The sequence below is a fragment of the Ochotona princeps genome, chromosome 20 (assembly GCF_030435755.1).
Source record: "Ochotona princeps isolate mOchPri1 chromosome 20, mOchPri1.hap1, whole genome shotgun sequence".
In the NCBI taxonomy this organism is placed as follows: Eukaryota; Metazoa; Chordata; class Mammalia; order Lagomorpha; family Ochotonidae; genus Ochotona; species Ochotona princeps.
The window spans coordinates 5,091,403-5,119,046 of NC_080851.1; the positions used below are offsets into that span (position 1 = coordinate 5,091,403).

Sequence of the window (27,644 nt, forward strand, 5' to 3'; positions counted from 1 at the left end):
TTCTTGATGTTCTGAAATGCTAAAAAGATAAAACAATGAATGGATGATACAGAAAAAATTTTAAAAATTACCCTCACCTTTCAGTTGTTCTGTATGATATGTGCCTACTACCCAGATTCTGTCCTGACAACCACTATACTCCAACTCAGTCTAAAACCAACATCTCTGGTGAGTTGTAAACAAGTTTTAAGGGTCAGTAATATTTCCTCCTTCGATTACTAGTTAGAGAGGTAGAAAGGCCTTAAACCATCATCAGTTTTCCATTGTGTCAAATATTCAGTTAAAAATAGAAATAATTAAATGATAATAACAGCAAAAGCAATGCCTAGAATTTCTGAATATGTTCTGTGGCAATAAGATAGAATAAATAGTATAAAGGAGTCCCATTGGCATGAAAACACTGAAAACTCAGGAAAGCAGACAGAATTGAATGCTAATTCTCCTCTGAGCTCATCTGTCTTTGGAACTCTGCATATAGCTATGAGGTTTGTTTCACAGAATAGACATTCATTATGTTTTTATTTGCCAAAAGTAGAAAAATGATATTGCGTTGACATCTCAAGAGGAGAGGGGGATTAAAACATACCAAAGAAATACACTTTCAAGTGATACTACAAGAATCTATTTTTATAAAAATAATAAATAAAGACAATGAGGATTTTTAAATGTATGATTAAACTTGCTCCGTTGACAGGACACAATAACAAATCTTAAGGGTTTGAGTCATTTTAATTATTTTTACTGAATTATTATTCAGATATGCTCACATTTTGCTGCTAATTAATCCTATATTATTAAATGCAAGTTAGGATAGAAAAAAAAACATTTTGAGGAATTTCAAACACTTAAGAAATCAGGACATAGTGAAAAATCTTGAAGACGGTGCTCAGTGAACAGAATGATTGAGTGTGGAGATACATTGCTGAGTAAAGAACCTCTTTTTAAAGTAAATTCATTCATCATGCATCCTTATTCAATCTCACAATTTGTTAGCTTTTTAACTAAGAACAATAGCATTACAAAATCTTGCTGTGTGGCCTGGATTTCACTGTGGTGGGAACACTCATATCCAACAATTTTCTCAGCCTTTCTAACATACAAGTTTATTCACAATTTAAATAAAATATTGTATGGCTAATCCATAAAGTCAAGATTATACCTTTAATATAAATATTTATAAATGGCACGACTAAATTTTTCCTTAATATATCCTCCCCACTTCTAACATGAGGTTTTAGTATATTTATACTAACCTGAAAGCATTACTTTGTGGTAGATGAGTTTGCATCGAGTGGACTGTATCTATTAAGAAATTAGCATTGAACCAGTGCACAAATAACACACTTGTTATACACATTCTAAGGAAATGCATCTAACTGATTGTAAAACCTTTATGACATATTTAACTAAGTTAATTTATACAAATAATGTCCACCCACAGTTCAGGTTTTCAGGGTCAGGACACAGTTTTTACAAGGCATGCCTGAATACACTAACATCCTACAACCACTCCAAGCAATAGCCATTCATCTCTAGGCAAGTGCTTCAAGAGAAATTAATGTGATGCTTAGACTATGAAAGAACGGCTATGCTTTTCAGAGCATCAGTCCCCCAGGGGCGGGGGGATCAGTGGGACATGGCATTATTGGCTGATCTAGGTTCACATGTTGGCCTCATTCAAAAGCTATGTTTTCATTAGCAATTTTAAGTGCAGTGATGGTTTGTATTCCTGTCCATGAAAGTGTTCAAAAGCCAGAGGGCACAGATTGAAACAAAAAGGGATGGGTTCCGAGGGAACAAAATGAAAAGTTTGTACAAGACCAAAGAGAGCTTCCTGCTGAGTGCATACATTAGCGCAACAGCTCTTCCCTTAATAACTGGCATTAGGCTGAAGTCTGTGTACTTAAGAAAAGTTATTTCAATGACAATAAACCCATGTGAAAAATAATATGCTGTGGCTAAAAGGAGAATTCCAGTGGCATTATTATTCTATTAGGTGTAAGTTTTATCAAATGAAAGTGGTCTCAGAGTTTCTGTGCACCTGCCATTTAAGATGGATCTTCCAAAAGTTCATGGAAAACACCCTACACATGTGTTTCCACTTTTGCTTATAACAAGTTGCAACTCTTTTAATTTCATTCATCAAGGACTCCCTTGTGTGCTTTCAGTAAAATACATAAATATATTTTACCTTGCAAACTCTTCCAACACGAGATAGGATGGTCCTATCAGTTGTACTGCTTTCTTGAGATGACTCACGAAAGAAGAAATATATTTTATCATCATCTGGATTATAGGTGTCTGGTATGGGGAAAGTTCCAATAAATTTTGCTCCTGTTTGAAAACAAAAAAAAACAAGAAACTATCACTTAAAACACTAAAATAAACCAGCCATAATAACCGTGGTATATCCTGAAGGTGAAAGAGTTTGCAGCAGGATGGACACAAGGAACCATGAAGTGGATGTGCGAAGCAGAGCTTGTACACGCTGGAGCAGAAGGCAACGCTGCAACAGGCATCCGCACCAGGGGCCCCAAGGGAAGGCGTGGGCATGACGAGGGGCCCCAGGAGAAAGCGCGGGTGTGACTAGGGGCCGCAGGAGAAAAGGGCGTGATGAGCGGCCCCTGACTCTCAGAGCTGCTGTGGCCTCACTAACAATTTGAAAAATTTTCCCATCTTATGATTTCATATCCTTATCCTGACTGATGAGTCCATTTTTAAACACAATGTCTTTGAAAACATTAAAAGTTTTTATGTATAGGAGCAGAGAGAGAGAGGAGAGGCAGAGACAGTGAGCTCCCAGCTTCTGGTTTACTCTCTGAATGTTCACAGCAGCTTGGAGCAGGACAGGCCAAAGCTGAGAGCCTGGAACTCAATTCAGATCTTCTACTTGGTTGGCAGGAATTCAATTATTTGAGCCAAAATTTTTTGCCCCCCAGGGTACACTTAGCAAGAAGCTGGAGCCCAGTAGCAATCCCAGCGCTCCAATAGGGCCACACCAGTCTTAACAGCACAAACGCTTCCCTCAGCACAGTGTCTCTCATAGAAGTTTTTGAGATACCAGGAATGCTGTCTTAAGTGCTGACACGCTGCAATGACCATTCCTGTAACTTGAGCACTTTGTGAGCCACAAAAGACAGAAGCAAAGGATAGCATCTGCATCGATTGCTGGATCAGCTCTGAAGACAGTTTCTGGGTTTACATCTTGTCTGAAATTTTCCGGAAAAACGACCACTGACAATTCAGTCATCTGTGTCTCAGCTTTCCCAAACCTAATAGGAGATTATGCATGTCATTTCCCTTGTACGGTTACTGATGAGATGATCAACTGAGTTAGTACAGATAAAGCACTCTGCATCTGACAGTGCTAAAGCACAGTGAGCGGTGTGTGGTTAGGAGGGTAGCAGGGACGATAATCACTAGAGATAAAGACCACAAACAAGAGGCCTAGCACTGTCTCTCTTTCTCTGCCTCTCAAATAAGTAAACTCAAACAAAATCACAGCCTTAATGGACTCTTAAACTCCAATTTCACTTTTCATATGGCCCTAGAATATTACATTAAAAATTACAGAAGACCACATAAGGTTCTCTTAATTGTCTTTCCTAATTTATCTTTATAATTGCATACAAGGGTTTTGTTTTAATTTTGTACTTTGCCCCAATCCTTTGTGGCATGCTTTTGGTAAATCACAAACACTTGGTTTTTATCCCTGAGCAAAGTTAAAATTCTTTTGAGACATCAATTAGCACTTCTGATTGTCTTTTTCTGTTTTACATAAAAACAGAACCCTTTGTGGAAAGAGCTTTTCCCATAACTGCGTGATGAGCATACTACAAAATTCACAAAAACAAATAAATAATGAGTTCAGTTATTATTATATATCCAGGTAACTCAGAGAAATTAGAGAGATTGCCAACATCAAAAAATAAAAAGGAAGTCGGACTTCAAACCAACTTTAACCTGTATTAAGGAAACACTGACATGGGGTCCAGACTAGACTCAGTAGAAGTCCCAGTCTTGGTATTTCCAAGAGAAACACTGCAACAATGACTAGAAAAAAAAATCAATAATGTCAACAACTACTGGTTCCCAGGCACAATGAGCTCCAGAAACGTTTAAATTTACAAATGCTGAAATCCAGTGCCACCAAACTGAATGAAAGTCTAGCTGATCCTGGTGTGTGCATTTCACACATGTATAAATACCAAATAAGTGAATCTCTACAGAAGATTCTCCCAAGCATCTCTGTTTGTGAGACCCTAACAAGACTCTCCTGTGGGCAGGAAGAGAGATACAGTTAGAATTCTTATCCTAGAGTCCATAACACAGATGGATGGATGGGTACGGGCAGTGAAAACTGAATACTAAATATAAATTCTTTATTAATTAGGAAGGGACAAAGACAGATAAAACTGAAACTATACACAAAATATAATCATAAGATTTAGTTCTCTTGACAAATATGTAAGTTGAAAATGAGCATTGTCCTAAGTAAAATTTATTGGCAGACTTACATATAATTTCAGTAGAGTGCATATAGAACTTGGTAACTCTTGCAACGTTAGGATCCCATCAGACTATACAATGATAAGTTAAGGTTGCAGTTTAAGAAAATGATAGTGGCAGAAAATGGATATGACTGCTGTCCAGAGAAACATGGGCGCTCAGCAGCAGGAAGTGGAGAAGCACCAATGAGAAGCAGGGAGCAGCGTGAAGCTTCCCCCAGACACTGCGGAGGCAGAAGTGTTCCCCTGAGCACACTGCTTGTCTTGTCTCGCTGACAGGAGTTTAACACTGAGCGGAAGTCATGAGAGGAACACGGACCAGTATGGCAGCTCACTGCCATGTCGCAGAGCGAGCAGGACAACCAGCTCTGGACATGGAACTCATCACCCAGGTGGTGCACGGAGTCACGAGTGGAGGACATTGCAGGAACCTCATTAGGGCTTCAATGGGGAGAGGCAGAGTGGGGTTCCAAGTGCCCTTTACTCTCATTTTCAACTGGTAGAGAATATGAGGCAGGAGTGGGTTTGTGCTTATTTGGTCATTGGTCACTGCAGATTTTATTGCATTCTCTCTTAAATGTTGGTTCTTTTATAAGTTTGTGAGGAATGATTTTGGAGGGGCAAGCTACAGCTGTTTAAGCCAAATGCTTATTATATGAAGAAATCTAATTATATAAAAAGCGTATCCAATAGTCCTCTGTCCTGTGATTTAAACATTAAGCACACTTACAAGTTAAAAATAAATACAAGCTTCAAGAACAGAAAGCTCTTTCCTTGCAGATTTCATTTAGGTCATGTCTGACAAACACTGACATTGTTATTTTCTGATAAAAATTCTTTCCTAACTTGCTGCCAATATTGCATAAAAATAGATACCATTAATTAGTGCATAGCTGTTGAATTAAACAATCTTGAAGCAGACCCATAGACACCTGGGCTTTATTACAGAACATTTATCCCCTTCAGCACTTGAAACACCCGCCCCATTGGGGACAGAGTTTGAAAGTGTAGCTTCACCCATGAACTCGTACATGGCACCAAGCAGTGCTGCCAACTGGGAGCGGCACAGCCCCACGCACATCACTCTAACCACTCCCAGCATCCTTGCACACGCATGTGCTGCCACCTTCATGACACAGGAAGCCAAGTGCTGACATCACTGCACCTTTTCTCATCATAACCTTTTCCTATTACTTTTTCCCCTTCCATGTGGGTGGAAAAGAACCCAAGGAGAAACTTCAAATGAAAATGGCCTCCATATGTTAAAAACGAAAATGTAAAACAAAAGTTCTCATCAACTCCCAGAAAGAAAACAAAAACATATGCAGTTGGGACATCTCTTTAATTTCTGAAGCAGTCATATTTCTTAGTTTTATCTGAATTTCAAACAAAAACTCAACTGCAGGAGTACTCACCAGAGCTTGCATATCCATGTTCCTATTTCTTATTATGTTCTAACATTAGGTCACAGAGTAACATTATCTTCTTCAAGAAGGTTTTTGATTTTCTTTTTTATTTCTTCAGTGACACATTGGTCATTCAGTAGCACGTTATTTAACTTTGTGTTGTTGTAATGTTCTATTTTTCTTCCTGACATTCTTGTTTTATGGCTTTTCGTTTAAGGGGATGTACAGTGTGTAATGGAGACTAACATATCCAGATGTGAAGATACAATGCAGTATGCATCTCTACTTCCAGATCAAAGATGGAATCCCAATGAAACTGTTAAATATATCTTGACAATAGGATGCTGGACTCTCACCCATTATCCATGCCCAGAAATATATGCAAATAGCAGAATACTAGACTTATCACTATTTAAGGATTATACTATTGTAATAATATAGGGGGAATCAGTGCAGAGAAGGCATTTGGGAATGGGGGAAGGAAAATCCCACAACCTATGAGGCTGCGTCATAAAATAATACAATAAGTAATTTTTTAAAAGATTAAGTCAATAAAAGGTAGAACCATCTAAATTTTCACATAACTTTCCAGTGTATTACATCTTTGTTACACTTCATCCTGACATGATAATTTAATAGATGGTTTAGCATTTCAAGGATGAAAAAAGCCATTCATACTTCTAGAACTCTTGGGACTAGATTAGAGAGTCCTGGAAGAGAATTATACCATTAAGTGAAGAGGTTAGCTGATTTCACTCTGGTTCAAAGTCAGGCAGCACAAAATAGGACATACCCAGATCTATTAGGGTGTTAAACTCACCCAGCAGTTCAGTGATAAAAACAGCGTCCTATTAGAATTCTTTGGGGGCCAGCACCTGATACAGCAGCTGGATCAGCACCTACACGGCAAACTAGAGTGACTGGTTCCATCCTGCCTCTAGCTGCTCTGTTTGTGTACTCCGTGAGAGCCGGACAGAGTTAGCAGCTCCTGGTTTGTATGTGGAGCAGGCTGTAGTGGCCATTTGGGACTGAAGCAGTGCATAGGAGCTTTCTCTCTTTCTCCCTCACTCTCTCCCTTTGTCTTCCAAATTAGTACATCTTATATATATATACCTAAGTCTTGGAACTTCTATCTTAACAGTTATACATTCAAGTACAAATTTAACAAAATCTCAGTATTCATTTAATATAAATATAACACTACATGTATAAGAGTTTATTACATTCTACTTACTTGTAGAAAATGGGCATTTGAACTAACAAAAAAGTGTAAGCATCAAAATACAACATGAGACTGAAGTCATCTCATTAGAAATACACATAAATATGAAGAAGAAACAAAAGGACACAGATATTGATCTCATTGTCTGAATATTTATCATCTGTCAGTTCTTTCAACCCAGAAGAAATCTTATGAATGCCAGTAAGGAGTTTCACAACCATGTTCTATATAAATAGTAAAGAAAATTCACAAATGTGTTGCATTATATAGTTGTAAGCTATTAAACATAATATGCAAGTATACTTTAGTAAGCCTTCACTAACAGAAATTTCCAAATTGGTAGAAATATTTTGTCTCTATGCCATTCAATATGGTGTTCATGGTCCTGGCAATCAATAAGTACACGAAAGATGGCTAGTGTGACTGAACAACATTAATCTACTGTATTGAACAAGCATTTTCACAGCAAGCAGCCTGTGTAAGTGACTGCTCTGTGCTGCTCTATTGTCTCATAACGACCACGCAGAGGCCACCAATCGCCCAGACACCAGGGGCAGAACAGGTTGCTATTCTCAAGCACAGTGATGGAAGGATGGCTTGGTAGCTAGGAGACCTGGAAACACTCTTCCTTCATGCTATATTTACTTTGCAAAATATGAGCATAAAGAGGATATGCCTAGGATAACTGCTACTCCCAACCATCAGCACAGTTCACCTGCACCTCCTCTCCTCTCGTTCTCAACTCTAGTGGGAGGACCCAGTTGACTTCCACAAGTACAGCTGAAAAACAGCTGCTTCCCATCAAAGAACAGCCTCAGCCAATGTCCTCACTTTAGGAAAGCCACAGTTTCCATAATTTCTCCTCCTGCTCTGCCTTGCCTTCCAGTGAGGAACCGACCGATCTGGTCCTGTCCCTCCAGCGCTGCCCTGCTGAGCCCGTAGCAACAGTCTGCCTTGCTGCTTGCACTCACCCCAGCTCTGGCCACACTGACACGGCTCTTCCATTGCTTGTCTAGCCCAGCTTTCTCTCTCCCTGCCACCTCAGAGTCCCGTTGCCCAACATGGCATGAAGACACGGATTCCATGTGTGGTGAGGCTGCAAGAACAGTGGATATGGTCAAAAGATTAGAGTTTGAGTGAATGGACTGTTGCCTGGAATGGAAAGAACGCAGGCCTACGGCTGCATGGGTGTAGCTGGGTTTCAATTGCACTTCTATGACTGGTTTAACTGTGGATAACAACCTGACTTCTAATATGTTCCCACAGGCAAACTGTAAATAGTAATTCTCCAAGATCATGCCAATAAATGAAAAAGCACTTTAAAAGTGCCTCTGAAAGTTTCCATCATGGATGCTCTATAAAATAAACATGAAGATGAAGAGACAGAGATAGGAGAGCAGCTGCTAAACAACCAAATAAGGGCGTCAAGCAGTGAGGCAGTGACAGCTTATGAAGAACACGGGAAGAGCAAAACCCATCAATATCCTGAGGGAAGGAAAAGCCCCTATGATATCAGATGAAAGAGGCCAGAGGAAGGCAGGCATCAAAGACAGCTTCAAGGTAACCGGGTGGGTGACATCACAACTCTCAGGACAGACAAGAGCCAGGAAACTGGCACCGAAGGACAGGTACTAAAAGAAAAGCAAGCAATGAAGAAAATTCATACTCATAAAATTTTAGATTTGGATCCCATGAATCTTTGTTTTTCTTTCTTTTCAACTGGGAACAAAATATACTATGTTCAAATAAATATTCTCAAAGCCCCTTACTTACAGGAGAAGTTTGGAATTTTAGGAGACACTGGGACATGTAAAGCAGCTGAAACTTGTTGTCCTAGGCCAAGTAAGCTCAGGGAATTACGAAGCACAGAGCAAGTGCAAGAGAAGTGAAGGGTGGCTGCCAGAGATGTCTGAGAAGCACGGGGCACTCAGGGTGTAAGTCCCACCACCTGCTTCTCCCACCTTGAGGAATGATGAGCACTGATGCTGACTCAGCTCCTTACCCTGCCCTCCACCAAACTTCCTGTTATCAATAATTTAGCTCCAAGGACACGCAGCGAAGCGAGTATGACTGCCGTATTTATAGACAAAGAACATGAATGTGCACAAAAGGTTTCACCAACTTTCCATAGAAGAGACGGTGAGAATTTAAGCACAGATAGTTAAGCTCGACTGAAGCAGAGCTCTCATGAATCTTCTCCGTCACTGTATTTGCTTCTCACCCTTACTGCTCCTAGTTTTCAAACGATGACCTCCCTCTCCCTGTCCTCATTGTCTCTAATCTTCTCTTCATGTTATTTAAAAAAAACTCTGATTATCTGGTTGCAAATCGGGCCATGGATGGTTCTCCACTGGCTTCCATATGGTATTTACAGTGCAAGCGTGTCACCCGTTCTGTCCTTATGTTCCGGGCAGTGCAATGCATGTGTCCTTCGTGAGGTCACCATTGCCTTACCCCTACCCTGTGTCTGCTGGCAAAGGCTTCATGGACAGACCAGCACACAGTACACAACAGGGTCTCAAAGACTGGTTTTCAAATGTTTCCTGCTTTGTGACTCTTTTCATACACTATGAACAGCAACATGATAGGAACATTAGAGTTAAACACATATTTTCTACATGTTTTACAAACTTGTATACCCGTTTTTAATGGACATTCCTGGTTAAGAAAAAAACAGAATAATCTATTAAAAAAACAGCAGTGTGATATTTGCCTTCCCCAAGACTGAGAGTAGAGTATGTAATTCATTTTAAAGCATGGGGATAGTTTATTATCTAAGCAGATATTTAAACTTTTCTGTAGACAGAACCTATAGAATTCTTCTCAAACCCAGTTCCACAGCAGTCTCACAATGCATGCAATGACGGTCTTATCTTGCATTTGTTTTACCTATTAATAGGTAGTCTGCTCAATAGAAATCACATTGTTATGTAAACAGTGATGTAGAAATTATGACTAAAGAAATGTTTAAAGACGTTTTCCCTTTTGTTTATACTGTCACTGCTTAAACGACACAGAGATAAGAAGATAGCCCCTGGGAACTCTTTACCTTGGCCTACTCCACGAAAACCTAATATTTATGGTGGAACTGCAATGCTGTCTGCCTGCTTAAATAAACGTTATGTTATTCTGACATGGAATATAATAAAGACACATGATAATTAGAAACAAAGAAATTCATAATAAATTTAACTTGCTGCAAGGCTGTGAAGGCTTTAATTTCTCAATTAATTAATTTAATTAAAATCTCATATTTTGAAAGTCTCAAAATACTATTATGACCCTATATAAAAGAATAACAAAAGGAAAGCTTATAAAAATGAATATGTTCACAACTGTAAAGGATAAGACCTAACTCAAGCAAAATTTATCTTTAAGCAATAGAGATTAGCCTTACAGTCAAGCCTTTCCCGCTGGGCTACCTGACAGCATCTGGCTGAGTCACTGGGCCACAGAAAGCAGGACTAAGATTGGCCATTCGTGGTCCAGCTCTGCAGCCCAACAATCGTGTGAGGCTTCTTGAACAGCCAAACGTGTGTCTCTTTCCAGTGGCTCAGAAGCACACAGGCTTCTCAAGGTCACAAACACAGCACATCCCCAATAAATACCAGCAATTACTACATGGACAAAAGCTCTATATACATTAACACGCAATTCTTTCCAGTGTATTTATGATATAGAATCAAGCTACTCAATGAACACAATTTGAGCAAATAATAATGGGTTTGTCTACTCTCAATTACAGGTGGTAAGAAAACGAAATGACTAACCACTGAGCCAGTAGTGCTCTGAGATGTCGGTTCTGATGGAATGATGACCAGGAGTCGGCCCGAGCGACCGGGTGAAGGCGGTGTCTTTGCCAAGGAAATCAGAGGCTGTTCCAGAATAGAGGTACTCATCTGGGAGGGAGAGAAAAAAACACATGGGCCTTCAAAGACAGTAGTGGATAACGCTTAAAAGACACGGATTTCACAGCATGATATCAAACATGCTTATACCTGGAACACGTCGTTTCATAAATTTCACTTTCAGATTTTGGAAATACAGCTTAAAGGAAAGATAATGAAGGTTGGAAAGCTGACGCTAGGTACTTCAATAGAAAGAAGACTCAATTCTTTTGCACGAATCACTGTACGCGTACTAGCGTCTATTCTGGATGAACGTTTCCTCTCGCCCTTCACAAAAATTCAAAAACATACAATTGGGCATTTCTCTCTGTAGCAACATACACACAGTAAAAGCTAAACTACAGTGAGGAAAGGATGATGTAGTTAGTGTAGCATTTCCATTTCCTCAACTGCTAACCGTGAGGACACTCTCCTTTGCCTAACCTCTGCTGGAAAGAAACCGCAGGCACTGACTCCATTCTTGGCCATCACAACGTCTGGCATTCCCTGCAGCTTCGAGTGTCTCTGAGAGTTCTGACAAACAGTGATTCTTGAAAAGAGGAAGAAGTTGTCACCGCCACCTATCAAAGTGCTTCATCCTGTTACTGATGTCAAGAATATGTCCCTGTTTTATTACTAGACAGACAGAGAAGACAGGCACACAAAGACAAAATGGAAAAAGAGAGATGGAGGGAAAGAGGGAAAGCAAGGAGGAGAGAAGATGACAGAAAGGGGCCTGGGAGGGCTGGGAGGGCTGGGAGGGGCAGCTGGGAAAGGAGCCCGGCAAGCAGGAAGAAAGGAAATAGGGGAGGAGTGTGAGGGGCAGAAGAGAAAAGGGAGCAGAACAAAGCGGGAGTGCATGGGCAGTACTCCCTAGCGGCATGGGCAGTGCTCCCTAGCAGCATGGGCAGTGCTCCCCAGCCACATGTGCAGTGCTCCCCAGCGGCATGGGCAGTGCTCCCTAGCGGCATGGGCAGTGCTCCCCAGCCACATGGGCAGTGCTCCCCAGCTACATGGGCAGTGCTCCCTAGCGGCATGGGCAGTGCTCCCCAGCCACATGGGCAGTGCTCCCTAGCGGCATGGGCAGTGCTCCCTAGCAGCATGGGCAGTGCTCCCTAGCAGCATGGGCAGTGCTCCCTAGCGGCATGGGCAGTGCTCCCTAGCCACATGGGCAGCTCAGGCTGGGGAGCAGGGGGCTGCGCCTGCAATGGAGTCCCTGACCCTTTGCAAGCTAAGCCTCCACGTTTCAGGGACTCTTAATGCCCAAGTCCTTTAGGTTACACTGAAAAGAACAAAGGAAAACCTGAAGCCTGGATAATCGCTGCACAGATTTTAGCTTTTAAAATACCTAAATGGGAGAGAAAGGAACTCCTCTATGACTGGCTTAATTATGCTCAAAAAACACCATCTTTACATTTCTACCATGTATATGAACTTTCTCAACATCTTGTCTAAATCACCTGATTCTGTCCACCGAAATAATGCTTTCACTGAACTATCTGGGATAATGCAGTGTAAACAATGACACTATACCACTTCTAAAGGAAAATACATACACAGAGCAGAGAGATCCAGGGAAGTATGAAACAGATGTAAATATAATACTGTTTCTATCCTCCCAATCTTTTTTCCTTAAAAAATGTTAGGTAAATGGCAATAATTCATTATATAACAAAAGGAAAAACAGAACAAAATTGCACTAAAAATGCATGTAAGAAACTTGGATGGGTCAAACAAAAGCATCATTTAGAAACTTAAAGTTGTACACACTTGAATATTTTACATTTTTCATTTTTATAAATATTTTCAGATCAAATAGTTTTTGCATAAAGTGAATCTAAATATCTTGGCCTTAAAAACTATCTTCTTCATACATGAAATTACTTATCCGTTTCTAGGAAAGTTCACCAATGCCTAAAACTTCATGATTTTTATTACAGGTATGTCAGCAAAGCTTGAGTGATAAGAATCACAAATCCTTTATTTCACTGTCTAAGAACAGCGCCTGAACATCGGTCACATGATTTGCTAACCACACAGAATGCACACACTTTTACTTCAAAGCTGAATCAAGCGTTCTCACTAAGTGAAAATTAAAATGTCATGGTGCTTCACTCTCCTCATCTACTCAAACATTTGGCAGACAAGATAAATAAAAAGAAACTGAAGTCATGAACCAAACCCAAACAAAGGAGTCCTTCTAATGGTTGACACAGAGCGGTCCTGCTGACCGTCCCAGACTGGACTTTAGCCCACACAGCCTGCCTCTTGGGAACAGGAAAGCTGTCTTCTCAGAGAGGTGAATGTGTTTGCAAAGCAAGACAGGAGCACATGTGCTAGAAAAATGTCACAATTCCATGCACATCACTAGACTGAAGCTTAAACAGAAGAGTTTACGTTGTACACAAAACCAAGATCACAAAATATATTGGCAAAAACCTTACAATAACTGTATGAATGTAATCAGATCATAGTGGAATTGAAGAAATGGGTTTTCTGTGTATCCTAAGACTTGATTTGTTTCCTTTACTTATTTACCCACTCATGGAATTGCTAAATTTAACAACCATATCAAACCAAATAGGGACAGATCTTAGTAGGAGAAAATTCCAGAAATCTGAATGAGCAATTGCAATAGTGACTGTCAACTGTATTACAAAGAATGCACAGAGAAATTAATGTGAACAGCAACAGGACGGACACTAAGCGTTGCTGTGCCTCATTCTATTGATGAGGATGCGGGGTGCAAAGCTTCAGTGCTGAAATATCAGAACAAAACGGCTCAAAGAGCCCAAAAGGCAGAGGCGGTGTGGTTTGCACAGATCTTCTTGGCGTAACAGCCTACTGCCAGCCTCACCTGCCATGACCGAAGCAAAGGGCTGCTGCGGATCGAAGGGACACTTCAGCCGGCCAGACTCCACGCTCTGTGTGTCCAGTTTGAATAGCACTTCCTGCAACCCGAAATGTTAACACCAGTCAGACTTAAAAAAAATCACCATCCATGAGAACATCAGGAAATAGGAACTAAATGCTAACCTGTTACTTTCACAAGAACTAGACAGACATTAAAAAAATAAAAATTAAAAAAGCAGTTCATTTGTGCAATAATGAAGTCCACAGTTTTCTTATAGTACATGTTTCCCATGAAGTCTGCACTTCTCAACACTTTGACAAACCTTGTATCTACCAAGACCTAACATACATGTGTTGGTGTCCTTGACCAAAGAGGCAATGATAACACTGAGTGAATTTTTGAAGTGCAAATAACAAATTACTCATCAATTCTACTAGTCTAGACCACTATCAGTGTCACAGTCACAACCAAGCACACATGCATTTTAAACTAAGTAACTAATTCCTTTTTTTTTTAAGATTTGTTTATTTTTTATTGCAAAGTCAGATATATAGAGAGGAGGAGAGACAGAGAGGAAGATCTTCCGTGCGATGATTCACTCCCTAAGTGACCACAATAGCCGGTGCTACACTGATCCAAAGCCAGGAGCCAGGAACTTCTTCCAGGTCTCCCACTCGGGTGCAGGGTCCCAAAGCTTTGGGCTATCCTCAACTGCTTTCCTGGGCCACAAGCAGGGAGCTGAATGGGAAGTGAAGCTGCCAGGATTAGAACCGGTGCCCATATGGGATCCCGGAGGGTCCAAGGTGGGACTTTAGCCACTAGGCCATTGCGCCAGGCCCCGTAACTAATTTCTTAAGCCTTATAAGACTAAATTCCTATATTAATGATAATTTCAGAATAATGACTACTATCTATACACCTAAACCTCTGCAAATACACCAAGTTACTTAAACCTTCAGCTTGATTTTTTAATTTTATGGCACACAAGTGTTCCTCAGCAAATGGCGCAGCTGCAGAGCCGCTAACACATGTGAAGAAAAAAAAACCCTGCTGGAGCACTTTCACTATTGTGAAAACACTATACGCATTAAAGCTACACAATTATTTTGGCTAAAACGGCTATTTTTATAATAGTGTCCACAGACAGAATGACAGTAGCAGGCTTCTAATATTAAAAATATATGGATTATATTAGGTTGAATTTTCCAAGAAAAATACAAATGCCTAATGACTGAGGTCCCATGAGCCTGGGTGCTTCACGACAATGATGACATGACACCCTCCGGGAGAAAGGCTAGAGACTCGCACTGTGCAAGCGTGAGACGAGCTCAGCATCACGCTCTCCAGATGGAGGACCAACAGTCAGCCCGGAGCAAACGAGTAAACAGCAAGCAGGGCTCAGGGCCACCGAGCAAGAGAGCCAATGAGGCCAGGCCACCGGATTATTTATTGTATTAGATTGTATCTTAAATAATTATCTTTTATTTTGAACAAGATCACTCCATAAAGTCACAGCAATTCATCTGATTGCCAACAGTAAGCCATCTGATTACCAACTACTATCCCACAGTTCCTAGGAAACACAGTTTAGCACTAACAATGACGGTGGCTAACAGCTAAGTGCCAGGAACTCCCTGCATTTTGGCTCACACAGTTCTCATCACAAGCCTGATGATGTGGTCCTTCTACGCATCCCAGATTTCCTACTTTAATACGGAGCATAAAGTGTTACCTGCTTGGCTGTCACAAAGCTGGTGACAGGCACAACATGAGCTTGAACTCAAAACTGTCTCTAAAGTTCCCGCTCTTGGCTAGCCTAGTCTCAGAATTAGAGTTTTAAAACGTATTAAAATGAGTATGCAGACTCACTGTGGCCAAGTAACAGGACTGAGTTAAAAATGTATTCAGTTTGCACACATCAGCACATGGGAAGTGACAAGGAGCGTGAGACAAGCGCACAGATGCCTGTTTTCAAATGCAACGTTTCATTACATTGATATTGTGGCAGCTGAGGACAAGGTCTCCCTCCTAATCTCCTGGAGAAAGGAAACAGCCAAGGACATCCACCAGAAAGTGAAGGGAAAACAGTGGTACTTCAATACGTTTCCTGAGATAACCCACTAAATCACAACGCACCCCAGGGTTTAGACTTCAACTTTGTAACAATTTTCACGGAGAATCACTAAACCTAACCAATTTTTCAAAAAGCACCTATCTGAGTTATACATGCAGAGATATTGTCAAATCAGAAAAGTAGTTGAGAATATTAAGAAAATACTAAGAAAATATCTAATCATGCTTGCTGGGCAATGCCATAGTCAATTCTATTTAGCTGGTAAACCGGTGTCCAATTCAGTGAGTAAACAGCTCCCTGTCAGGGCTCCAGAATATAATGATTATTTTACATAAAGTGGGTGTACATATTTTTTAAAAATTCATGCTTCTGGGCCCGGCACAATAGCCTAGTGGCTAAAGTCCTCGCCAATGTGGGTTCCGGTTCTTGTCCCGGCTGCTCTACTTCGCATCCAGCTCCCTGCTTGTGGCCTAGGAAAGCCACAAGCATTTATTTCTCATTTATGAATCAAAGACATAATTAGTCAAAGACATACACACTTGTGTTCTCATTTTATCCTAAGGAACTCTGTGAAATAGTTGCCATTACAATTCTCATCATTTTCCTGAATAAACTGAATCTTAGAAAGCTCATGCGATGCACGCAAGTTCATGGAAGTGGCAAATAACTGCAGCTGGAGTCTCAGTGTTGGCTGTCCTTGCCCAAACTAGTACCAGGAGCTATGAACACAGCTTTAACTTCTCCTGAGCTCTGAATCCAGCTGCCCCCTTGGCATGACCAAATGAACATGTCTCAAATGCCGAGCGTGTGACATGAACTCCTCACTCCTGCACAAATTAAATGGAAGAAAGGAAGGAAGGGAGGGAGGAGGGAGCAAGGATTGGAAGAGGGAGGGAGAGAGAGGGAGAGAGAGGGAGAGAGAGGGAGAGAGAGGGAGAGAGAGGGAGAGAGGGAGGAAGGAAGGAAACAGCACGACCTCCCTGCAAGCCAGGATGCAGCTCCCTTCCAGGGCCCCCTCTCTGCACTGCAGTCCCCACATGCGTCTCCCCGCACCCCTTTGATCCACTGCTACTCCCTCTCTCCTTTCAGTACTGCTGTCCCTTCTCCCCAGCCACTTCACAGGCAGAGGGATGTATCTGGAAATAGAAGAAACTTCCAAACTCCTAGAAGTACAAGAACTTCTTGGCACTAATAATTGATTTTTAAAAAAGTTAATAATCTTGCAGGGCTGAAACACAGTTAACTTGTGCTCCTGCCCAACTGAAAACTCGCAAGGCTTAACAGCCCGTTCCCTCATAACCCATGTATGCTTAAACTTGTACATCTGACTGTCTCTGGGCTTCTAGGCAGGCCCAAGCTAAGCACTCCATCTAAATCTGACGCTGGTGACTTCGAAGGGCCTGCTTCCCTCAGCAGGCTGTGAGTTTGGCCTTTAGCCTCAGGCCTCAAAACATAGGCAAGCTGTGGGGCTCTCTCATATAATTCCACCCTCTGTTAGGAGCTACTGTTCTATATTACCCTTCATCAAAACCAGGCAGAACATTATTCCAGCAACAAAGAATGATGGATTCAAGTTGCCAAGACTCCTACTGGTTGAGAAGTTTAACTACCCAAGGTTGCTTTACTTTCACACAGTTGAGTCTGGGCTGGTTAGACAAGTTGGTAGAGAAAAATGTATCCCCCACAGCTGTGGGTTTGATCTTTGCATCAGTGTAAAGAAACCTGCTCCATTAAATCCAAAATTTACCTTCAAAAACATAGCCAGTTATACTGCATACATATGTATGGTTATTCACAGAAGTATTTACATAAACATGAGGATGACAACACACACAAAGGAACACTTAGAGGCATGCATACAAAACTCACTTAAGCACACTTGCTCTATGCAGAACTTTAGTTTGTTGCTAGACCCTCATTAGTGAAGTGACCTAAGAAATTTAATTTTTGCTGCTGACAATGTTTGCTAACCAATAAGTTGGGAAACATAATGGCAATAACCTCATTTAGTACACTGTGAAATTCCAAAGGAAAAATTCATGTGAAGGAACACAAAAACAACACAAAGAGAGCACACATAAGTACCAGTTATTAATTACATTTACAAAATCTGCATGTTTCTCATTTATTACAATGTTCATTGATATCTGGAATGCATTACTCCTAATTAGCGCAGCCTTTATTCCCACTGTCAATGTAACACAAAAGAAACAATGAGTTCAGTGTGCCAATGGTTATGCACACACACTTAAGAAAATCTTTAAAATTTCTGGACTTTCTGCACTATTGTCAACACAGAAAACACATCAACTTTACAGGATGGGAAATGAAATTATTTATAAGATACAATTCCATTGCCATAGGAAATGGATTTCCACCTATAACAATATATACACATAGCTAGTTATAAAGAAAATTAAAAAAAACCGACATACAGAAACCAGAGAAAATATGCACGTACATCACTCTGCACTATTAACTCTGATCTCATGAAAAGCATCTTCTAACAGGATGAAACCCATCAGGTAGATAAAGTGTAGGAAGAAAACAACAGCTCTTTTCCAACATGTTGGAGAGCAGGTGTGCTGGCTGGGAGTGCGGTCCTAAAAAGTCACAGGGGGCAGTTGGCTGTTCTTAAAATTCAAAATGTTCATGTCTAGGTTGAAACTGAATTTCACAAAGGCAAAAAAATGGGCTTAAGCGTACAAAGCAAGGAACAATACAGCGACCCCTGGTAGCCAGTGAGACAAATCAGACTCTGGGGAGAGATCTGAACCTCCTGGAAACAGTGGAGGAATTCCTGCTAAGGCCTTCAGAACCTGTGCGGGGCTGTCCTCCTTAAAAACTCAAACTACTGTTCTCTTGAGAAAACAAAAAGATGACAATCCATAAAATGGTTATCGACATGAGCTGAGCTATTGTACAGATCATAACCAAGTGTACCATTCCATCATTCATTTTGATCAGCCTGCTCCAAACCCCAGACATTAGGTGGCAAGTTCTTACCACAATAAATGGTAAAATTTATTACATTACCTCCTTGTAGGCTCCAAGGTCAATATATCCGCATATTGGATGAAATGCTCCTGTTCCACACACATAAATGTGAGTTTTATTATAGGGCTGAAGAACCCGGATGAAATTTGCACATTCCGTCTGTCAGGCATAAAAATTAAAAATATTAGCATGCAACTTGGAGTTTTTAAGAACTATAATTCTGAACACCCGTTTTCCATGCAGACAAAGCATCAAAAACCACAGCAAAAGAGAAAAAGACTTATGAGAAATGATTAACAGCCAACTAAGAAGGGAAAACAATTGCAGAAACTGTGCCTTAAAAGAATTAACTTTCTAGGCATGGGAAGTTATAAGACTCTTGAAGCGATCAGTATTGGAAGGCAGATCTCTGCAGTCAACTCACTGAGGCTGAGGATGGAAATGCATGGGCTGTGACACAGCGCAACTCATCACACACTGATGCTACCTCATAATCCACGCTCCAAGCTCTCCCTGTTCGCACAGCGTCTACGCAGGTGCCGCTAACAAAACACTGAGAACAGATGTGCACTCCTCACGTTCCTATCAACCAGATTGCCTTTCTGCTGATTTACATTTCAAGTGTCACAGAATCTATATTTCCTGATGATTCTAAGCAGTTCTTCAGAAATCATTTTTTAACAACGCTTTTCATACGCCTGTGCCTAATTTCTTCACATCCTCATTATCTTTACAACTTTGTTAGTCTCTGTCCCCCTTTAGTAAGTAAACATTGGCTATTTTTCAGATATCCACCCATGTTAGTAGATATTATTTCCAATTTTCCTGCTTTGATTTCTTATTGTGAAATTGGTGTTGGAAATGGCTTCTTTACCACAACTTCATAACTCGTGGGTTCAAAGGCCTCTGAGAACACACTAGCCTATACCCCGTATTCGTCCTGGACTGACTTCACCAAGAAGATAGCAAGTGTTTCCTAAAAGAGCTGCAGACCTATGTGACCTCCAGGTGTCACAGAAAATTCTCCATGCCTGGCTGGCCACAGGTCTTGTTCCAGTCACTCGCACAACAGCCATTGTCATTAGAGTTGTTGGAGAAACATATTAGAAAAGAGAAGAAAGGAAAACACAGAACCAAATTGCTACGTTGGCTCCTTTAAGATTTATTTATCCTATTGACATTTCAATTTTAGTTTAGTTTTAGTTTAGTTTACTTTTAATCCGTAACTTCACGTCTCAAAGATTCATGATTGTTTCCTTTCCTATGCCAAGTTTCAAAGTCGTGAGCAACAATTAACTGGATGCAATGCACTTGGAAACCTGTGTGGCTCCTCCCTGCAGCTTTATGCCGTGAGGCATGGAGAACCTCGGCGAAGCAGCCTTTTTAACTTTCCCGGGCCCTGGCTGAGGGGTCTTCCAGCCAGCATCATTCCACAGAGAAGAGACCCCTCTTTTCTCCCCTTCCCTTCCTCTGCAGCCCCCCCTCACTCCTCCAGACTCCACTGAGAACGGAAGTGGATGTGGCAGAGCAAAGGCACCCAAAACAAGCACCTGCTTCTTAATTCGCTCAAGGAATATGTCCATGTGTCATCGTTCACGTACACAATGTAAACTGATATAACAAATATAAAACCAAATCCAACACATTAAGAACAAACATATTAGTTACTTAGATAATAGCAAAATGGAAGCACTTGAAATTCCCCAGACTTAGAAGATCCTAATTTATTCTGATAGTTTATTTATAAAATTTGAATGGCTGATTTACATTAGCCAATTTGAATTCTGTTAAATAGAAGACGTTTGTAAATTAGAAATCAGGTCTCCGATTATTTAGTGTTTTGCAGCATATTTTTTTTTATCGTATTGGCCGCATGTGATTCTCAGATGGAATCTTGTGCATGCAGAGCTATCTCTCTAGGTCTTAGAACTTTTTTAAAAAGATTTATTTTTATTACAAATTCAGATATACAGAGGAGAGACAGAGAGGAAGATCTTCCATCCTATGTTCACTCCCCAAGTGAGCCGCAACGGCCGGTGCGCGCCGATCCGAAGCCGGGAGCCAGGAACCTCTTCCAGGTCTCCCACGCAGGTGCAGGGTCCCAAAGCATTGGGCCGTCCTGGACTGCTTTCCCAGGCCACAAGCAGGGAGCTGGATGGGAAGTGGAGCTGCCGGGATTAGAACCGGCGCCCATATGGGATCCCGGGGCGTTCAAGGTGAGGACTTTAGCCGCTAGGCCACGGCGCCGGGCCCTAGGTCTTAGAATTTTAAAACCATTTTAATAACTTGAAAGTAAATACATACAACAGCCAATTATCACACTTACTTCTTAAAAATGAAAGCTTTCATATGAGATTTCTCATAACAGTATAATCAATTATGACAAACTCCCAAAACATTCAGAAGAATACGGAAAAATATTCCTAATTAGTTAAGTCTATAATCTAGTAAGTAGTAAGAATATTTCTCCATCAGTAGATATAAAGTACTGACATAATGGGTTTATAAGATCATAAATGTTTATAAATCTATATGCACATGTGTATATGTATTTGCTTTACAAATCTGCTACATAGGGAAAAAGATAAATGCTATAATAAACACATTGTAATAATATTCCATTTTTAAAATCCTAACTTTACAACTGCATAAAATATTTAGTATTCATGGTAATGCAGTCTCAAGCAGAAATAGAAACATTTTTGCTTGTTCATAAGATGAAATGTATTACCTTTATTAACTGTTACGAATTTCTATTAGTCATTGGATGCATACTGTATACAACAGTAGCAAGAGAATGGAGACACCCATCTACCCATGATCAGCTTTGTATAAGAAATGTAAACTGTCTTCTGGAAGGCGGTATCAGTTGCCCTTGGGCCTGCATCATGTTGTAGTATGTTGAACCCCTGCCTGTAACACTGACATCAGGAATCAGTGTAGGTTGCAGTCCTGGCTGCTAAAGCAGCTGGGAAAGTTAGGTGAACAAGCACTGCGGCCTCTGGGGCCCCTGGGGTCCCTCCTCCCTCCCACCCCATGGAAAAGCTAGATGGAGTTCCAGGTTCCCAGCTTCAGATGGGCCAGTCCCAGCCTTTGCATTCAGAGAGTAAACTTGCAGATGGAAGACCATGTGTATGTGTGTTTCCCTCTCTTTGTATAAATCTGCCTTTCAAATAAATAAGTAAATCTTTTCCCAAAAAATAGAGCAGGTTCTGCACTGCCAGCATCCAACGTGGTGCCAGTTCCTGTCCCATTTCACTTCAGAACCAATTCCTTGCTGATGCCCTTGGGAAACCAGCACAGAAAGGCCCAGGTGGCTGAGTCCCTGCCCCCCCTGGGGAGCTTCAGGGAGCTTCTGGCTCCTGGCTTAGATCTTGCCCAGCCCAGGCTATTGTGACCACTTGGAGAGTGGATCAACATATGGAAAATCTCTCTGCCTCTCTCTCCTGAGTTTCTCTTTTTCAAATAAATGATTACTTTTAAAAGTCTGCATTTAACTAGTGAAAGTCTACTCAATATTCAAAGGGATTCACAACACTTATATTTAAGGGTATCCATGCGCAGTATCCCTTACAATGCTGAGACCTGGATAAGTACCAAACTTCCAACAATAGGGGGTTGATGAAATAATGCATAAAGGAATGCAGTGTAGCTATTAAAAGCAGTGTTATAAAAAGGAATTTAATGACATAGGAAAATGCTATGGCAAGTTGCAAAGTAAAAAAAATGTTCTAAAGGACTATGCACATAGTTATTTCATTTTGGAAAAAAACAGTAAATGGATAAGATAGAACAATTAATATCAAAGTGCATCTAGCCATCTTGGAGTCGTGCTCAAGCAGAAGGAGACTATTACACAAGGCTTGATATTCTTTGCTTATGGTATATAATCTGAAAATTTTCCATAGCTTTCTTCTTAGACTGCATAAAACAGTAAAACAGTGAAATAATGGCACCATAAAGGACTAACGGTAGGCGTCCTTCTCCAGGCTTAGCTCTGCAAAGCTATGCACCCCAGTAGGAACCCAGGGTAGCTCATTTCTCTAGGGCTGGTCAGTCAGGACCAAAGACAATTCACACTTCTTTCTTAAAAATGAAAATACTATCAAGTAACTTCCTGTCACCCCCACCTTTTCTATACTTCAATGTTGACTGTGCAAGAAACGGCATAGTTCTCTTCCATTTTCTCATCTCCCCCTGCCTCCGCACCCCAATTAACTAACTTCCCTAGTAGTCAATAATTCACTATTTTGCAGTTGTATAATACCTTTTTGTAGAGATGGTCTCTCCAAACACTTGTTAATCCTAAACATTCTCTGGGGAAGTAGGTAAAAATTACCAGAAAGGAGGGAGGAGGGCGTAACACCAATGGTGAGAACAGATTTCAATAAAACCCTAGACTTCTCTCTGTTTCTGTCTGTCAAGATCCAAACAATGTTGTTCAAAACGAGGATGTGCGCTGTAGTAACAGAAGAAGACAAAGTGTCCGGGCCTTACATATTGGTTGTAGAGTGCTACAAAGAACAAGTACTTATGGCAAGAACCCACATTCCTTTCCTCACTCCACTCTACCTGATGTGTGATACTGGGCAAGTCAGTTCATTTCTCTGGCTTTTGTTTTTCCACTTGGAAAATAAATAAATTAATAATAATAATAATACAGCATTCAGTGTTACTGTGAAGATTAAATAAAATGTTGTAAAGCTTCAGCTGGCTTTCCTTAAACATGGTAAGTGATCTAAAAGTGCTAGTTCTATGAGAACCAGGGCTGCGCATGGACCTGGCTGGATAGGTGGCAGTACCCACCAGCATCAACGTGGGTTAGATAGTGGGGTCTGTTGGTTTGAGGTAGGTTTCAGCACCCGTTGGTGTGTACGAGAGCCAAATGGGACGCGAGACAGACCCAACCAGTCTGACGCACATACCGGCAGGCACAGAAACCACTGTGGGGATTATTGGGGGTCGCTCCAACTGGGCTGCTGTTCCTGCTGGTTTGTGTGAGGACTGGATGTGTGGTGGCTAGGATTGGGCTGGGCTACAGCATCTGTTGCTTTGAGTAACAGATGGGGCTACAGACAAAACTAGGCCAACAAATGTCACCAAATACTTGGCTGCTGTGGGTGACGGAATGAATAGGATTCTGTGTTGGCTAGCACACACAGGAGTCAGGTCTAGGGTCAGGTCTAGGGTCAGGTCTAGGGTCAGGTCTAGGGTCACCTCTGGTGAGGGTTCTTTGGGGACCCCACCTCACAATTGAACTGCTGGAGCCAGAACTCCAACCACGGGGAAAAAATCACAGGATCTGTGGTCTGACAGTGACTCCACTGTCAGACCACATGAGTCAGAACTGTGCCTCCTCAGTTGCTGAAGACAGTGCAGTGGACGGCATGCCCAGATTCACATGGCGGATATGGCAGTTCATTGGGGCCTGCAGAGGACATCTGGTACCATAGCAGAAGATTCAGGACAGAACAAAATAGGCAACTCTCCCAGCCAAGTTTTGACAGCAAATATTTGGGTGAATGGAGACTCTAAGGTGGACTATGTCAGCAAAGTCCCTTGGGAGAATTTCCTCATCCTTGAAACAATGAAATCAATAGTATTTCAGAGCTATCAAAAGCACTTGAGCAGTACCCTCAGAGCATGCTCCATACTGGGGACTCTGGGATGACACTGGGTGGCTGTCCCCATCCCCGGGTACTGATATGGTTAGAATCCCGGCTGCGGCTTCTCCCCTTCTCTACCCTCTGCCCCCAGATACAGGAGGAAGAAAAAGAAAATTGGAAACAATGGTCTCATCCACTTTGCCCTATTCCTCATCCCTTCCTGCCCTAATCAGTGGTCCACATGGGCATGCATCCTTCTTGACTATATAAACATCATCAAAAATAAAATTTAGGGCCCGGTGCAGTGGCCTAGTGGTTAAAGTCCTCGCCTTGAACGTGCCAGGATCCCATACAGACAGCTGTTCTAATCCAGGCAGCCCTGCTTCCCATCCAGTTCCCTGCTTGTGGCCTGGGAAAGCAGCTGAGGGTGGCCCAAAGCCTTGGGTCCCTGCACCTGCATGGGAGACCTGGAGGAAGTTCCAGCTCCTGGCTTCAGATCAGCTCAGCATCGACCATTGTGGTCACTTGGGGAGTGAATCATCGATGGAAGATCTTCCTCTCTCTCTCCTCCTCTCTATATATCTGACTTTGCAATAAAAACAAATAAACCTTTTCAATAAATAGATATATAAATAAATAAATAAATTTTAAAAATCATAAAAAACAGTGCTAGCTCTTACCACTAACACCAAAATAGAAAATCCTTTTAAAGGAACATATTGCAAGTAAGAAGACAATGTCTTCTTAGATGAAGTCTCAACACTCAGCTTCAACAGAGAAACACTCCCTGGGTTTCATCCTGGAATAGTAGCAGAGGTGCTCAAAGCTTAGAGGTGGTCGCATGCTCACAGACAGGAAGAAACTACAAGAATATGTTCCATAAACAGGAGTCCCACCTGCTCAGGGATAAGGCTTCTCAACCTCCTTTAACTTAGAGGGGCAATTAGGTTACTGTGTAACTGGGAGTAGTGAACATGTCTCAATTTAAACCTTCACTGATTGACCAGCAGTGTTTATCCCACATGCACTCCATGGGAAAAAACTGACATTAGTTTACTGGAGTCAACTGAAAACATCCTTTTCTTGTCTGTTTCTTCATCATACAATCAACATGCAAAAGATAACACTAAACCACACAGGTTATACCATGTTTCCACGGTTCACTAAACAAACTGATTCTGAAAACCCCCAGAGATAAAGCATTTTAAAAAATACAAAAAACAAACAAACAAAAAAGAAGTAAGACATTTTCCCACAGGTTCAATAGACCATTGATGCTTTGGCAGATCCGGGCATCCGCTCAAAGCTGGGCTCCGGGAATGGTAGAATACTAGAGCCACAGAAGAAGAACATGTTATGAAAGAGTTCAGTTCCATTTGCTTCTGGCAAAATAAACACAGAAATTGTTTCCTATGGAGGCCCGGGTTGTAGCACCACAGGTTAAGCCGCCATCTGGGAAGCTGGTGTGAAGCTGACCAGTTGGAGTTACAGTTGCTCTGTTTACAATCCAGCTCTCTGCTAATGAGCCTGCAAGGGCAGCAGACAATGGTCACCTATGTGGGACACTTGGATAGGGTCCTGCATTGTGGAGGTGGCCTCTGTGATAATTTGAGGAGTAATCCACGGAATGAAAAAATCTCTCTCCTTCCCCTCTTTCTCCCTCTCTCCTCATCTCTCTGTCATTCTGCCTTCCAAATTAAACAAAATCTTCACAATAATTATTGTCCATTTTTATGTCAACACTTTCTATTAACACAGATGTGTATAAAAGGATCACATTTAATAACAACTAATCTAAACGTGGGTATATAACCAAAGGTTTACTTTGTAGTACTTTGGTTATTTTGTTTCATAGAACAATCCTTACATCTATGTCATCCTTGAGTTACTGCCATCTTCCATCAGGTTGAAAGCTTCATGGGAATTGATGCCATACATTCATGTGCATATTTACGCTCTTTAAAATACTTGCTGAGCAAATGAGTGAATGGACATGCAAACTCACCTGTTGTCCCAGACTCTTGAACTTTCCTCAATTCAACGGGCTTCGTGTATCTTACTGCTTTATGTCCATTACATTCATAGAGAATTCCCCTTATTAACTATGCTTTTACCTCACACTACTTGTTATTATTAAATATGAAGACAGTGCTCATCTAAAGAGCCCATGTTACTGTGATTACAGTAAAAGATGCAAAAGACACTGTGAGATGCCAATGCTTCTATCCAACGTTAGAAACTCCTCTGAGCTACCCTGGGTATGAATCATTCTCCAAACCAGAGCAACTCTCTCACGGACACAGTACAAGATGTCAGAGCAGACCTCGGAGTCCCTGCTCTGAGGTCGCAGCCTCCCCAGGCACTGCTGCGGACAGCACAGGGACATGCAGGGAAAGGTGCAGGATGACCCAGAGTGATGAGGAGGATGGAGGTGTTAGTTACAGAGTCAAGGGAGCTTAAACTCCAAGTTCATGTTTGGATCAACTACAAATGCACCTAAAGAAGTGTTAAGCTAAGCTTCTGCCTGCAATGCTAGGATCCCATCTGGGTACTGGCTTGTGTCCCAGCTGCTCTACTTCCTATCCAACTCTCTGCTACTATCCCTGGGAAAGCAATGGAAGATGGTCCAAGGGCTTGGGCCCTTGCACTTACATATCCCAATGAAGCTGCTGACTCCCAAAGCTGCTTTGGCCTGGCCCAGCCCCAGTCACCACAGCCATTAGGGAATGAACCAGTAGAGCTCTCTCTCTCTCTCTTTCTCTATAACTCTACCTTTCAAATAAATACGCAAATCTTTTAAAATAGATTTAAAATGTAAGTTTATTTTTGTATAGAAAAAATTTTTGAAATATATGAGGGATCCCTCTAATTTCAAAGACAATTCATATTATGAAAAATAACTGCATTGGTTTAAGAAAGGGCTTAATAAATAACCTTAAATTTCAACTTTGCTTTCCACATAGTTTCTGAAGCACTCCTATATTAATCTTTCAAGAGTCACTTCATATCATCATTATGTACATCTGTGAGTTATTTCTAGTTCTTGTGCAAGGATATTGTATCATGGATCCTCAACCAATTACTTTTGGC

The 27,644-nt window shown here is 41.3% G+C and overlaps 1 protein-coding gene across 1 annotated transcript in view; it reads right to left on the reverse strand.

Moving 5' to 3' along the window:
- Positions 1-27,644, reverse strand: part of SEMA3D (semaphorin 3D) — a 155,161-nt gene that overhangs the window by 42,125 nt on the left and 85,392 nt on the right. The window contains exons 5-8 of the mRNA XM_004582271.2: positions 18,988-19,107; positions 13,881-13,974; positions 10,907-11,035; positions 2,192-2,334 (exon numbers count right to left, since the gene is read on the reverse strand). Of these exons, the coding sequence (XP_004582328.2) occupies positions 2,192-2,334; positions 10,907-11,035; positions 13,881-13,974; positions 18,988-19,107 (486 nt within the window). The remainder of the gene's footprint in view (positions 1-2,191; positions 2,335-10,906; positions 11,036-13,880; positions 13,975-18,987; positions 19,108-27,644) is intronic.